The 14,684-nt window shown below is 37.7% G+C and overlaps 1 protein-coding gene across 3 annotated transcripts in view; it reads left to right on the plus strand.

Annotated features, from left to right (window-relative positions):
* The window catches only part of RECK (reversion inducing cysteine rich protein with kazal motifs), an 87,183-nt gene that overhangs the window by 17,231 nt on the left and 55,268 nt on the right, over positions 1 to 14,684 (plus strand). For 2 of the 3 annotated variants that reach the window (XM_040481671.1, XM_040481670.1), the window contains exons 5-6: positions 2,606 to 2,691; positions 4,103 to 4,150. In XM_040481671.1, the coding sequence (XP_040337605.1) occupies positions 2,606 to 2,691; positions 4,103 to 4,150 (134 nt within the window). Of the gene's footprint in view, positions 1 to 2,605; positions 2,692 to 4,102; positions 4,151 to 5,399; positions 5,480 to 14,684 lie in introns of those variants that run through there. The other variant, XM_040481672.1, reaches the window with a different exon arrangement.

A 14,684-nucleotide genomic window follows, 5' to 3' on the forward strand; every position in this document is an offset into this window, starting at 1 on the left:
GTTCGAGCCCCGCGTCAGGCTCTGGGCTGATGGCTCAGAGCCTGGAGCCTGTTTCCGATTCTGTGTCTCCCTCTCTCTCTGCCCCTCCCCGTTCATGCTCTGTCTCTCTGTGTCCCAAAAATAAATAAAAAAAAAACGTTGAAAAAAAAATTAAAAAAAAAAAACAAAAAAACTTATTTTGTGATTGTAAAATCTGTGTCTTAGTCCTGTAACCTAATGTATCCCCTTGAGTTCCTATCTTCTCTTTTTGGTAGGCATCCAAATTTTCAAATGTATAATTTATTCTCATTCGCTCAGTAATTAATTGTGCTCTTGTCTCTACTTCTACCATTCTAGTGAAACTGGTCTTTGCAAGTTCACCGGGATCTCATGGTACCTAAATCTTATGGCCTTTTCTCAGTACTTATCACCTTTGACTGCCTTGCAGCACTGTTGACCATTACCTCCTTGTGACTCCACCTTGGCTTCATGACCTTATCCTCTCTTACCTCCCCTCTCCCCCCATAAGGACTTGGGTCATTCCTTCCCTTTTCCGTCCACACTTACCCTGATAATTGCTTTCCTTCCCAGAACTGTTAACTAATCAGCCCTGGGAAGACAACCTTCAAATCCAAGTTATAGCTCATGACTTCTAGACATGTCTACCTGGATCTCTGCATCCTGGTGACAACTGAAGTGCAAACCTAAAACCAGACTCATAACGGCCTGTCTTGTGAATGACACTAGACTGGAATCCCTCAAGTTACCTTTGATTGCTTTTTCTTTTTAGCTCTATTGACTCTCCCCTGGGAAAATCTTGCATCTGTCCTTTCTACGCCTACCATTATTGTTATGCTCTTGGAGTAGACTGTTGTAACAACCTTGTAGCTGGTATTTCAACATATCATAGCTGTCCTCCCCGGCTCCTTCAAAAAGAAGAAAATCTCTCCGGGGATATCCACTTCCATCAAAATAAAGCTCAGACTCCCTAGCCTGGCATTCACAGTCTTCCAGTTCTGGTTAAAGCCAGTGCCTTAAAAGGAAAAAAGGAAGTGTATTTTATGTATCTCTGAACTCTAAAGGCTTTCACACTGTTTGAAGTTTGTATTTCAAACAAGTTGGACTATTTGCCTTTTTGGAATTGGCCATATCCTTGCTTGTTCTCTCAATTATCCCGCTACCTAATGTTCTGGAATTATTTGTATATAATATATATCTAAGATAGTATACCTCCATATGTAATCTCCATAATTGGATAAATCATATATTTTATCTATTTCATAGCCCATACAATACCTAATGGAGTCCTTTGTACATAATATTATAAATGCTTATTGGACAATTTAATAGTTTCTAAGAGGCTACCAGGTGTATGGAAGCAGCAATATACTGCAGTAGGGTATAAAAGTTCACAGAATTTATGACCTACGTTGGTTCCGTTCAAAATAATGAAAATGTGAGTGATTCTGAAAGTAAGCACCAGAGATTTAGAGGAAACTGTACTAAGCAATGGGGCCAGATGCAAGTCTCTTGCCCTTTGTACCATTAAAACATGTAGGGATACAGAAGCTTACGATACTCAGTATTTCTAGCCAATTTTAAAAATTGGGGTGGTTTATAATTTTCAGAGCTTTGTCCATCTGCAGGCCATTTGTTTACTTTTGTTTTTTAGCGGAATGTTTCTATTTGTTGTGTTAAGTCCTAATTTCATTTGGAGAACTATGTTAGCTATTGCATTGAATTCTTTATACCTTCAATTTAATATATTATTATATTAAATAATAATATAACTTAGATGTGAATTTGCAGACATATGTATTACATGGAAGCAGTGTAAAATATTTCTGAAAATAGATAAGGTGAAATTTGCCACATGCCTATGAGCATATGTCTTTTCTCTTTTCATAATTACTACTTGTGTCTCCTAATTTTATCCTAGGAGTCATTCGTTGACATTTATACTTGCAAAAGTGGATGTAAAAAATTCATTAGAACACTTTTTATAATTGCATCACCTTTTGATATCACAGTAATTTGGTTGGAGAACAGCTGCTGAGTATAAACTGCAACAGAGTAGTCATTTTGCCCCATAATTAAGTGTACCCACCAAAGTCCATTCTTACCCACAGAAGATGTATTTTTCTGTTCAATAAGTATCAATTTCTAAACAGCATCATAGGTTTTACACCATTCTAGTTACTTAATATTTTGAGTACAATAATCCTTATGCCCTTTTTGTTTGCATGTTAAGTTAAATTGGAATCTTTGCCTCTGATTCACAGTCTTTGCCTCTGATTCACTCTCCTTATTTTCTTAACCTGTGTGTCCTGTAGAGATGCTGTTTACCCAAGAGGGAGAGTGATCTAAAGAGAGTTTAGGGTGGGCAGAGGGAAGAGAGAAAAAAACAGAGCACCTGGTAATTATGCTGTAAGGGCCTCTGAGAAGACTGGCAGCATTGGGAGTAAGCAGGGGAGGAGGGCCTTAATAATTTTGAGGCCTTGTTATCTGAGCTAGTTTTCCTGTAGACACCTGCTTTGACTTTTACTGGTATCCACGAACCAATTGGGCATGCCATTTGTGTTTCTTACTCCTTATGACTGAAACATTTGAACTTTTTGTTTTTAAGGTGTGTTTAAGAAGTCTGATGGCTGGGTTGGCTTAGGCTGCTGTGAACTGGCTATTACCTTGGAGTGTCGACAGGCATGCAAGCAGGTAACATGGCAATCAGGCTCGTGAGCAGCATGGGATACAGTTTGAGTATTAGCTGCGTCTATGTCTTGGACCTTGCCCACCTCATACCTTTGGAGGGGTGACCCATAAAAACTACAAATTTAGCATTTCTTACATAGACCACTGCCTTTTAGACTTGCTGCTTTCTCATTTGTGGCTGCTGCATGTAAGACACTCAACCTTCTCTTATTCTTTCTTAACTTTTCTCTGCCCTGCAAAGAAAGAACATTACAGGAGCTGAGGCCTTTTGTACTTTCCTGTGGTCATGCTTAGTCAGTGCTGAGTGACTCCGAATGGTTGTGTAAATTTAGAGTATGCTTGGATGAGAGCAGATGACACAGCTGGCTTATTTCACTTTCATCTTCCGTTCTCTCTTTCATCATGGGTTTACCCTGGGCATGTTCTTTTATCCCTTCTCTGCTCCTGAGGTGAGCATGACTCCTACGGTGAACTGTGACTTCTCTTTGATCTGATAGATCTCTGGTCCAATTCAAGTTGAGTTCTTCCTCACTGTGTATATTTTCATAGTGGTTCCTCAGAGTGCTGTGGGAGAACTGGTCTCCTAGCTCCTCATACTCCCAAGCGGTGAGAGTAGATTTAAGTGGGAATTTAGATGGACCTGAAATCACAGCTGGAGAGCCTTCTCTTACTTTCTTCTTCTAGTGACTGGTTTCTGGACCAGAGTACATGAGACATGGTGTCACCTTTACTTTCATACAGACCACTGTGCTGTTTAGCCTGAGCAACACTCTTTGAGCAGTGTACAGTCTAGTGATCTGCTGCTGTGCTCCAGCCATTGAGGTGAAGCTGAGTTGCAGAGGCTTGAACTGTAGTGGATGGGGGGTGGGAGGGTGCATAAAGAGAATTACATAAAAATTACTTTTGTTAATTGCCTGAAAAAGCCTTTTCCTCTTTAGTTGCCCCCTCCATTGCATATGGATCTTTGCTGAGGAAATTGGCTCGTAAGTCAGTAGGAGAATTTAGAATATGAAGGGTTAAAGAAAAAGCAAAATATAAATGCCCTGGCAGAGCTTCACAAGAAAATTTGCTACAGAGTGGATTTCAACTAAGAAAAAAAATTCTCTGATTTACATTTTCTTCAAAGTCATCTAGTTTCTGAAATAACAAAAGGACCCTGTTATTATGTGAGATTAAAGCCATAAAAGAGCAAAGCTTTAGCATATCGGGTAGGTTCTGGGGCTGATGTTTACTTTAAAGAACTTGCATGAAATTTGTTTGTTGTATTTTAGGAACTTTTAAATATTAGAGCATAAGGTTTTTCTTGATGAAATAAAGAATACCAAACCAAGTAACATATATTAATTTGTGTTCTTTTTGTCCTGTGTTGAATAGTATGTGTAATAAACTAATGGAGAAATTTGTTATCTTTTAGGCATCTTCAAAAAATGATATTTCCAAAGTTTGCAGAAAAGAATATGAGGTATGCATTTGATTTAACAACTTTGGATAGACCAATTCAGATATTATCAGAATTGATAAAAATCACTTAAATTTTCAAAATGAATTCATTCTTACATAAATTACCTTTTACTTTACAGAAAATATAGCCTTATTGACAAAATGTAGCCTTATCATTTACCTTGTTTAGAAATGTCATGACTTTAATTGACTTGTCAAAATTGAACATTAATTTTAAGGAAATGCCCTGTTAACTATACATGAGTTAAAAATAAAATCTTAAAGTTAAAAAAATATTTTTCAAGAAATGTCTAAATCACATAGACAGAGGCTTTAACCTATATTGTATTCATAACAGCAACTGGTTATACCCAAGTGTAAAATAGTTTTTCTAAAGTTCCATATCCTCTTTTGCCCCCTTTCCTATGCCTTGATCCATGCAGGTATCCAGCTTTATTAACTGTCTCTAATTGGAAGAAATGAAATCACACTGCCAGTGTGAGTAGCTTCAAACTTTTGCAGCTCTCGCATTTGGTGGAAAAAAGTAGTAAATTACAAAGGCTGTATTAAATCTGAAGGATTCTTGTCTCCCAATGGTGGTATTTCAAGCACTGTGGTATGTAGATGGGTCAGTTCCTAGGGAGGAGGTAGAGGAGGTATTTCATGTCATGCAAATATGTACAGAAGATTGTCCCTGATGTGAAAAAGCTCCTCATTGGACTACTTCCTTCAGTTTCTAGAAGTCCATTGTTAAATGTGACATTATTGTTTTACATAGCGTAAGACCATGCAGTTAAGGATACTTACATGCATATTCCTCATTCATCATTTTACCTATAAACATTGGGATTCCTATTGCTTTTAATAGTCTGTATTCTCTTGGAGAAGAAAGATAGAACAGGTCTCTTAACAGCTTCTAGATTATAGTTCTTTTTTTTCTTTTCTCAATGCCTATAATTGTATCTCTTGATTAATATTTTTAAATTGGAAAAATCTTACCATTTGTCCCTTTGTACTGTTTGCTAAGTTATATCTGTTTCTCTGAAGACAAATTTCCAAATTAATTGCAACTCTCCTCTGTTCTTATGAAAAGGAGCCTTGCTGCAAAGAAATAAAAGAGCTTTCTTTTTTTTTTCTTATCTCTCTACCTTTAAAATAACTAGTATTAGTTTCTCTTGAACAAAGTGGCTAACTGTGATAATTCCTTCTTTTCTCCCACATGATGTCTGACACTGTCCATCTTCTGTAGCCTGTCCTCCATTATTTTAGTGTGCTTCCTTCTCTTGTCTGGATTTCTGCATTGCCCTAGGAAGTCTGCCAGTATGTGTTGATGAAGGACGGGACAGGAAAGGTAAGAGAGATAAGTTCTGTCCTATGAGAGAAATACTAAGGATAGTTTACTTTTCCAGTCTATCCTCCCTTACTGGCCTAGAATTAAGCAACTATTTTCAAAAAATCTATGCCGAGAGGGTTCTTTTACACAAGTATATATATATAAAACATATATATATATATACATGTGTAAAATATATATGTAAAACACATATATGTACTATAATATATATAAGAAAAGAAATATACATATGTAATATAAATCCATTAAAAACTGACCCTATAAATTATTAAAGATAATTCAAGACAATTTGATTTCTTATGTATTACTTAGAAATAAAAGAGAGACAAGAGCACTTTAATGCAGAAGGAGGGTTCTGTATTATAAACCCCAAATAACAGTCACTCTCATGATTATTAAAATCTAGCCCAAAGATAATGACTATTTGTTATAAAGTGAATTGGGTAAGTTTGGTGTAGTGCAGCCTGTTTTAACAGGATTGGTTGTTTATCACCGCAAGAATAATTTATAAAATTAGGCTTTTAATATTTTTTCCTTGACACTGGAGTGGTCCTTGGAGTGAACTTCCGGATATGTGAGCTATTCCTTTAGGCTAACAATTTTAGGAGTTAGCATTTACCCTGAAGTAGGTTGTATAGTTTGATTAGAGAGATTCAGAGAATGAGTAATTTTATTTGAGCAGATTTCCTGAGAAATTTACTGATATGCATAAAGTTAAAAAAACTTTAATGCCATTTAAAATTCTGTTTTGTTCCAACCAAGCTAAGATAAACCAGTTAAATGTAAAGCATTGTGATGTCTGATTTTATAGCATCTAGTTTCTTATGCGAAACAACATTTATTGAATACTGAGGGGTAGTGCTATATATTAGAAAGAGCATAAACTTTGGAGTTATACCTAATTCTGAATTCTAGTTAAGCTACTTACTTATTACTAAAGAATTATATCTAACTGAGTGAAAAATTAAAATATATACTGTCCACACAAATCAGAAAGCAGAGTGAGCACATTTGGTATATTTTGGTAAAAAGACTGTGGATCAAAAGCATGGTAGCAAAAATGTACATGGCTTGTGCAGGGGACAGAAAGAAAACGGGCCTATTTAGGGCTGTGAATCTGTGCTTGGATAGGCAAAAATCAGACCAGATCCTGGAAAGATGATATTTTAGGGCTCAGGTCATCATGAAGTAGAGGGGGATGATGAAGATTCTGTAATAGGCCAAAGTAACAAGTCCATATTTTAGAAAGCTAAAGCCTTAGTTGTGTGCATGCTAAGTTTTAGATCCCCCAGACCCCTCTAACTTAGCTAAAAGTAGATAAGGCACAAAACTAAGATGATAACAGTAGAACCAAGTATTCAGGAATAACTAGAGATTTGAAGGCAGGATCCATCAGTAGCATTTGTTATGGTGGGTTGAATAGAGGAGATAATATTCAGGGAAATAGTAAAAAAAAAACAAAAACAAAACAATTATTTGTGAATTGGGAGGTAAACCCAAAGAAATTGTATGGACAGGCAGCATAGAAGGACAGACTGAAAGAGAGTTTAAGGGTTGTGGGAGATAAAATGTCCTAATTGGAATACTAGAAGAAAAGAGAATATGGGGCAGAGGCAATATTTAATGAAGCCCAACAAATCCCCAGCAGGATTAAAAGGGAAAAAAATGCATATATGACAGACATACCTCATAGCCAAAGATCTTAAACGCAGTCAGAAAAAAAAAAAAAAAAGACTTTGCCTTCAAAGGAGACTAACAGCTGATTTCTCAATAGCAACAGAGGAAGCCAGATGCAGTGGAATGACACCTAAACTGTTCTGAAAGAAAGTAATTAATCAACCTAGAATTCCATATCCAGTAAAAATATTTTTCAAGAAAGAGGGCAAAATGAAGGTCTTTTCAGACAGCAAAACAAAGAATTGCTATTACTGGATCCTTTCTAGAAGTCCTTCTCTAAAGGAAGTTGTAAAATGTCTTTTTTGAGATGCAAAAGATAATGGGAGAATGATGAAAATACAAAGTGGCTAAATTAAAATACAGATTATAAAAAACAATAATAAATGATGTATTCAGTTTTTAAATAAGTAACAAGTAACAGTAACAAGAGCCTATTATGTTGGGAAAGGAGTTTAAAGAAATGGAGGGATATTGAGTGTTAGGTGTTTTTAAATGTAAAAACCCGTATCTCAGAGGTAGTGAATACAAGACTAAAGAGAGGAAGAATGATCATGCCCAAATCAACCATGACGTAACCCTTGAATCTTGAGAGTGAAAAAAACCTCAATAAAAGAGAAAGTGTTCAAAAAAGTAGAGAGCTGCTTTTTGAAAATTATTTTTTTAGGGAACTGCAAGAGAAGGATCCAGAAATCCATTAGGAGGACCCTACCTGTATTAAATAAGAGTATTGGAATGAGATGTTCCAAGAAAAAGAGAACTAACTTCCTGTCAATGGAAATGTTCAAGCAAAGGCTTACTGGATTCACACACATATCATGGAAGGGATTTCTGCAATGGATGGGAGATTTGGCTAATCTCCCAACTCTGAAGTTCTCTTTCTGACCCAAACCTAACTAAGAAAGAGTACTTCTTTCAGTAATTAAGAGTACTATTTTCAGAATCACACATTTTATTAGAGCCACCAGTATCAACCAGTGGCTTGATAACTCTGACAAAGACATGTTCAAGTGTCATGGGCATGCTTACTTCTAGGTTTTCCATGCATTTTCACAGGCCTGGGCCTTTGGCTCACCTAGAAGTATTAGGCCACGTGGATTCATAGATGTGTGATACTAGAACCAGGGCTGACATTCAAAATATTCAACAACTGGAATGACCGAGGCACCAACAGAACAGATGCTGGCTGTAACCCATCGGTACAGCCGCACTAGTGCACACTGCCTCATTAGAACCAAATTACAGACTAATTCATGCTTTCTGCGAGATGTGAGACATCTAGTATATTTTTTTTACATGGTCTCTGTCTGCAAGTTGGTTGAAAATATTTTCTTCTAGCCACCAAAATGGTAATTAAAATTTTTTTGTCGTTCATAGTTTCTTTCTGGATTAAGATAAACATTAAGGTGATGTGTGGGTGATGAATTTCCAGAGAGTTGGCAATGGCTGTAGAGTGATGAGACAAACTTTAGTTTTGGGTTCATAAATCTATTTCATACCTTTATGGCAGGCTTTACTGCCATTCTTTTAACATAATGGTCATAAATATAAATACCTTTCCATTTGCTGCATGAGCCACTGAAATACAGTGATACAAATTTGTCATCAGACTTTCACATTTTTACTTGTTTCTTCCTTTCACAGATCCTTCTTTGTACTTTTCTTTATATTCTTTTTAGAAATATCATTTTCAATTCTCTCCTTTCTTTCTAGCTTTTTTTTTTTTGTCCATTATTTGATGTTACTTCATTAAGAAGGTGAAAAACTATGAAAGAAAGTAGGAGGTATTTTTGTGAGGACTCACTTTTGTTTTTTAACCTTAAGGCATTTAAGTTTTAAACTAAACAGTTGCTAAACAAAACTAAAATAATGTTCTGTCCTGGGGCTCTGGGTATATGAGAATGTGAAGATAAAATTAAGACTCTGAGGAGATATTAAAAAGAGGCTCTAAGAATCACAAAAACAAAGATGGCCAGCCTTGTGAGTTTCAGAGCCATTTCTGTCAGCACCATCCTGTCAACACACAACTCAGTGTGTAAGAGAAAGGTGCAGATATGTGTTAATTTTTATTTTTTGAATATTCACATGTTCAAAACTAAAAATGGTGTACAATAAAAAGTCTCATTGTAACTTCCTGTACTACAGCCACTCAGTTCCTAAAGTCACTAGAAATATTTGTGCTTATAAAAGTAAATATATATAGTTTTCCTCCATCTCCGTAGCACAAATGATAGTTTGTCACATCCCTGGATGCCAGTGTTTAGTACATATTTATGTTTGCCTACACAGACTGTACAGTGTATTCTCAGGAAATGTCACAATAAAATATCCTGCTTTAAAGATTTCTATGTATTAATTTTACTTTGTTCCTTTTTCTCTCAAATTAACCTTGATTCTAGATTTACTACCAGAAGCATAAAGGAAAGGGATGAAGAAATAGCCCTAAAAATTTAGAGATAAGGCAGGGATGTCAGGGCCACCAGGATTCTCTGGACAGCTTGAGGCCTGCCACGCCTTATGTGATTGGATCTGTTCTACAGTGCTTTAAGAATAGAGTAGACCATCTTGCATGGCAGACGACAGTCTAGGCTGTTGATAGTCAGCTTTGGGGGATTTAGCAAAAAGAATGTGGTACTTTGCCCCATCAAAGCCTTCAGGACCTAAATGTAAAGCTTCTTTTAGTTAGTTCTAAGGAAACCCCAAGAATTGGCAGAATATAGTAATAGAAGACTGTGAATGGGAGGCTTGTAAATGACGGAGTGCTGTACTGATACCCTGTATCAGAGTCAACATGAGCCGTTACCTGCAGCTGATGAGCTCCAAAAAGAGCGAAACCTATTAGGTCCTGCAGTACTGGCTTAAGATATATAAAACCTTCATTATGTTCCATTTGTATGTGGGGTTTTTTTTGGTCATATTTTGTATTAGAAGGGAATAACTCCTATTCAGTCTCTGTGCTAGAATATTTCCTCTCTTGTCCTTTCTTCTCAGAAGTCACATGAATGAGATCATCCCAAAGGGAAATCAGAGTTTGATTAGATTGTGACCTGGTCTAATCTAAATGGCCAGGTTTTTCTCCCTAGGCAATCTCATCTACTTCCATAGTTTTAATTGCCCCAATATGATGACAATTCTAGAATCTTCTTTGCTAACCTCTTTCTCTGAGTTCTTGAATCACTATTGGATATGGATACTTTTGATGTTCAACTAGCATTTCAAATCAGCCGAACTGATTGTTACTTTCCATCCTTCCCTCCACCACACTGCTACATAGCACACACGTGCATGTGTGCGCCCGTGCACATACACACACACACACACACGCATCCAGAACAAAAACTTACCATTTTTTTCTTACATTTCCTGTTTGGTTATTCCAGTATAGTGCTCCCAGACACATAAACTAAAAGCCTAAGAGGTATTGTCTACTCTTTCCTCTTTCTCACCACCTCCCACAAATAATTGGTTACCAAGCCCTGAAGATTTACCTCCAAAATACATCTTAAGTCGGTCTCCTTTCCAGATCCTCAGTTACTGCCTCAGCTCAGGCCCCTATACCACTTTTCTGGACTACAGTAGCTGCCAAACTAGCTTTCCTACCTAATTTCTCCTCTTATTTACTCTCTCCACTTCTCCTAAGATGATCTCTTTAAAGACCAGATATGGTCATGTCACTCCCTTACTTAAAACCCTTCAGTGGCTCACCTATGGGATATAGTTCATGTTCCTCAGCCTGGTAAACTAAGCTTTTCTCCATCTAACTGCTGACTCTTCTCCTTTACACTTCAGTAGTATGCTACTTGTGATTTCCCAGATTGTTACTTGTAGTTGTACAACCTGTTTGTGCTACCTAGGATTCCCTCTCCCTGAATCCATCCTATTACCCCCTCCAGTGGTATGCTGGAGCCAGCTCCTACTAGCTAGGGAAAACTGCTTGTTAAATATTCAGGAATTTTGCCAGCCAGTTTTTAATCCGAAATCAGCCATGATGGGGCGTATTTTCACCACAAACATCAGTAAATACTACAAATCAGGACTTTCCCTCCACCCCAAGCCCTGCAAAAGTTGGTCCTAGCACACCAGTACTCCCGTCTAACTGGCAACAACCTTTGCCTTAAATTCTGGCTTAGACGGTTCTTTAAAAACCTTCCCTACCCAGCCTTGTTACCTCAACACACATAAAATTGACTGCTACTTCCCCTTTACTTTACATGCTTGATTATAGCATTTGTCACCTTATAGTATAATTCTTTGTTTACAGGTCACTTTTTAATACTCAACCCTTGACTTCCTGGGGCAGAATCCACCTTTCAGTTGTCTTTGCGTCTGTCATTCATTCACTCAACCTTCACTGCACTGGTACACTTAATGTGTCTCAGGCACTGTTCTCAGGGCACAAGGTGAAAGGATTTAGCCACTGTCTGCAAGAAGCTCAGAGCCTAGTCCGTGGGAAGAGACAAATAGGTCATTACAATACAGTGAGACAAGTACATTGCCAAAAGTCTGTACAAGACACATTGGAGCGTGAAGAAAACAAACAGACAATGCCCAGTGTAATGGGAAAGTCTTCACAGAGCAGGTAAGGTTTAAAGGGTGAATAGAAATTTGTTGCCTGCGGATAGGTGCTATACAGTTAGTATTTTTATAGATAGAATTTTTTAATAGACATTTTGCCATTCTGGACAGCTGAGTTACACAAGGTTCTTTGTCTCAGAGTAAATAGCAATTTTATGTGGAAACCTTGTATAAATGTCAGTGAGTTAGGCAATCTCTGAATGAGTCCAGAAAACACTGAATACTCTGTCTGTTATCGCAATAATGTGAATCACACCATCCAAAAACTCCATAGCCTGAAACAATAACAGTTTATCATTTCTTATGACTCTACAGTCCAGGTAGGCAGTTCTGACCTGGCCAAGCAAGCTTAGCTGATTTGGGCTGGGCTCACTCATGCATCTACAATCAGCTTGCAGGTCAGCGTGAGCCTAGCTGACTTACGATGCTCTTAGCTAAGTCAGCTCAGCTCTCCTCCATGTGTGTCTTCTCGCCCTCTCAGTCATGTTTCCCGTGGTGATGACAGGGGCCCAGGAGAGGGAGTGGAAAGATGCAAGTGTCTGTGCACGCCTCTGCTTGCTTCAAGCTTGCTACTATCCACTTGACCAAAAAACCACATGGCTAAGTCCAAAGTTAATGTGAGAGAGAGAGAGATAGGGGGAAATGTGAAGAACTGGGGCTATCATTACAGTCACTCTACCACAAACACTCTGTGCTGAGTTCTGTTCTAGATCTTGTGTTACACTGCAGATATTACTTGCCCTTGAATTTGCTTCCAGTTGGTTGGATGCTCTGGTGATAATGAGCAAATTTCTTTGAGCAGTCTAGACCTATTAATCTTATTTTAGTTGTGGGTGTTTGTTTTTATCCAACTCTTAAAATGATATTTACTATTTGGGAGGGTGAAGAAATTGAAGAATCACTTGTTTAGCGATATCCATATCATGCTATTAAATCCTTTACATAATCTAGTCGCTTAAACTTTTTAACTAAAAAGCCATAGTGTCCACAACAAGGAAAAAACATCTTGTAGAGGTTTAAAAACATGTTTGTTTTTAAAGGGCAATTATGGAGGGGTGCCTGCCTAGCTCAGTGTGTAGAGCATGCAACCCTTGGTCTTGGGGTTGTGAGTTCAAGTCCCACATTGGGCATAGAGCTTACTTAAAATAAAATAAAGGTCACTTATTTAATATCTCCAACTTAGCATTTGATGAGCTAGATTCCTCATACGAAATGCAAAACTTCAAAGTGGGAGAAATTTCAGTCCATTTATGAAAAAGAAACATTTTATTTTTGAGGCCTTAGGAATAAAGCAGCTCCTTTACTTTTAACTAGTAGCCTTGGGAATAGGGAACATTAAATAACAGGTTATGTGTTTTTTTTAATATTTCTTTCTTTTTTTCTTTCTTTCTTTATTTTATATATGAAATTTACTGTCAAATTGGTTTCCATACAACACCCAGTGCTCATCCCAACAGGTGCCCCCCTCAATGCCCATCACCCACTTTCCCCTCCCTCCCAGAGACTCTTAAATAACAGTTTATAAAATGTTCTCTTTTGGGTCTTTGTGCAGAAGTAACTAAAACTTCTAAAGTCAAACTTTCTTTCTTTCTTTCTTTTCTTTTTTTTTTTTACAAGATTCATGTGGTCAGTGTTTGTTTTGTTTTGTTTTCATCATCCTCATCATTGGTGAGGATGGGGAGGGAGCTGGGAGAACCAGAAGCAGAAGGGTGGTGGCCAGGGAAAGGATTGAGATGAGTGGGCAAATGGAGAAATGTTAGAAAGGAGTCCCAGAAATGGAAAAGTGTGTGTGGCCGGGACAGAAAATAGATCCACGGACCCAACTTCTGAACAAGTGATTTGACCAGGAAAGTCTACCTCCCAGATGCACCCCGATGGCTCTTCACCTAAAGGAGCGTCAGTGTGGCTTGAAGGATCACATATGGTTCCCTTTACTTTGATTTTACTTTGTATTTTAGTTTTTCTGCCGGGTTTGCCCTCTGGGCAACCCAGCGCTGGGTGGAAGGGCTTGCTGCAGTTCTCTCAAAACCAGCAAGAGTAGGGCAGAGAACTGGAAGTAGCTACCCGAGGAAAGAGTTCATGATCAAGTATCTTTAAGGGAAATAATATTACCCTCAAGAAATGATTGTTTTCCCCGCAGTTTAATGTGTTGATTCTAAAAAAGGAGACTGTTGAAAAGATATTATTCTGTGGACATAAATGCAACCTTGCATTGGCCTCATTCAAAAAAAGAATCCAGTCTTCTTACGGTATAGTGTCATGAGAGAGCAGTCTGGGTTGTAGCCCTGGCTCTGCCCTTTGTTTGCTGTGTACATCTGTCTCCAGCTGGATAGTGAAGGCTCTTGGATTTGCAGATCTCTTGGGATCCGCCTGTGTTCTTGGGTCTCTGAGGTGTGGTAGATCTTCATCTTGGTAACACTGTAATTTTTATCTATTCTAGAGTAAGATGAACGGAGCGGGGGAGCTGATCTATGGAGGCACAGTGGGTATAGTATTGGTGGCAAAAGGTCAGAAGAGGCTCCATACTTTAGTATAAAGCCTCAGTTACCTCCTTTGCCACCAGATGGCGACCAGACATTTCCAGGAGTTAAGAAATGTCTTAAGAGATGAAGAAATTATAAGTTAATGGTGTAACTCATTATGTGTGTCTTAAGACCTGTCAAACTAATCAGCAATAGTTTAAGCAGTGAAAAGGTAGAGTTGCTTATAGTTCATATAATAGATATAGTTAGCTAAGGTATCCTAAGGTTAAGAATCCTTTATTAAAGAGAGGGATATGATCAGAGTTTGAAATCATGAGTATGAAGTAAGCAACAGAGAATTGATGAATTCTTCAAAAACTGGTATATTTAAATGAAGGACCATTCTTTAAAACCTTAAAATTAGTAAAGATAAAAATAGAGATGTAAAAATGGTATCAATACCAAAGGCACTGCCGCGTTGAAATATGAAT

The sequence above is a fragment of the Herpailurus yagouaroundi genome, unplaced genomic scaffold, assembly GCF_014898765.1.
Source record: "Herpailurus yagouaroundi ecotype Mexico unplaced genomic scaffold, PumYag 160, whole genome shotgun sequence".
Classification (NCBI taxonomy): domain Eukaryota; kingdom Metazoa; phylum Chordata; class Mammalia; order Carnivora; family Felidae; genus Herpailurus; species Herpailurus yagouaroundi.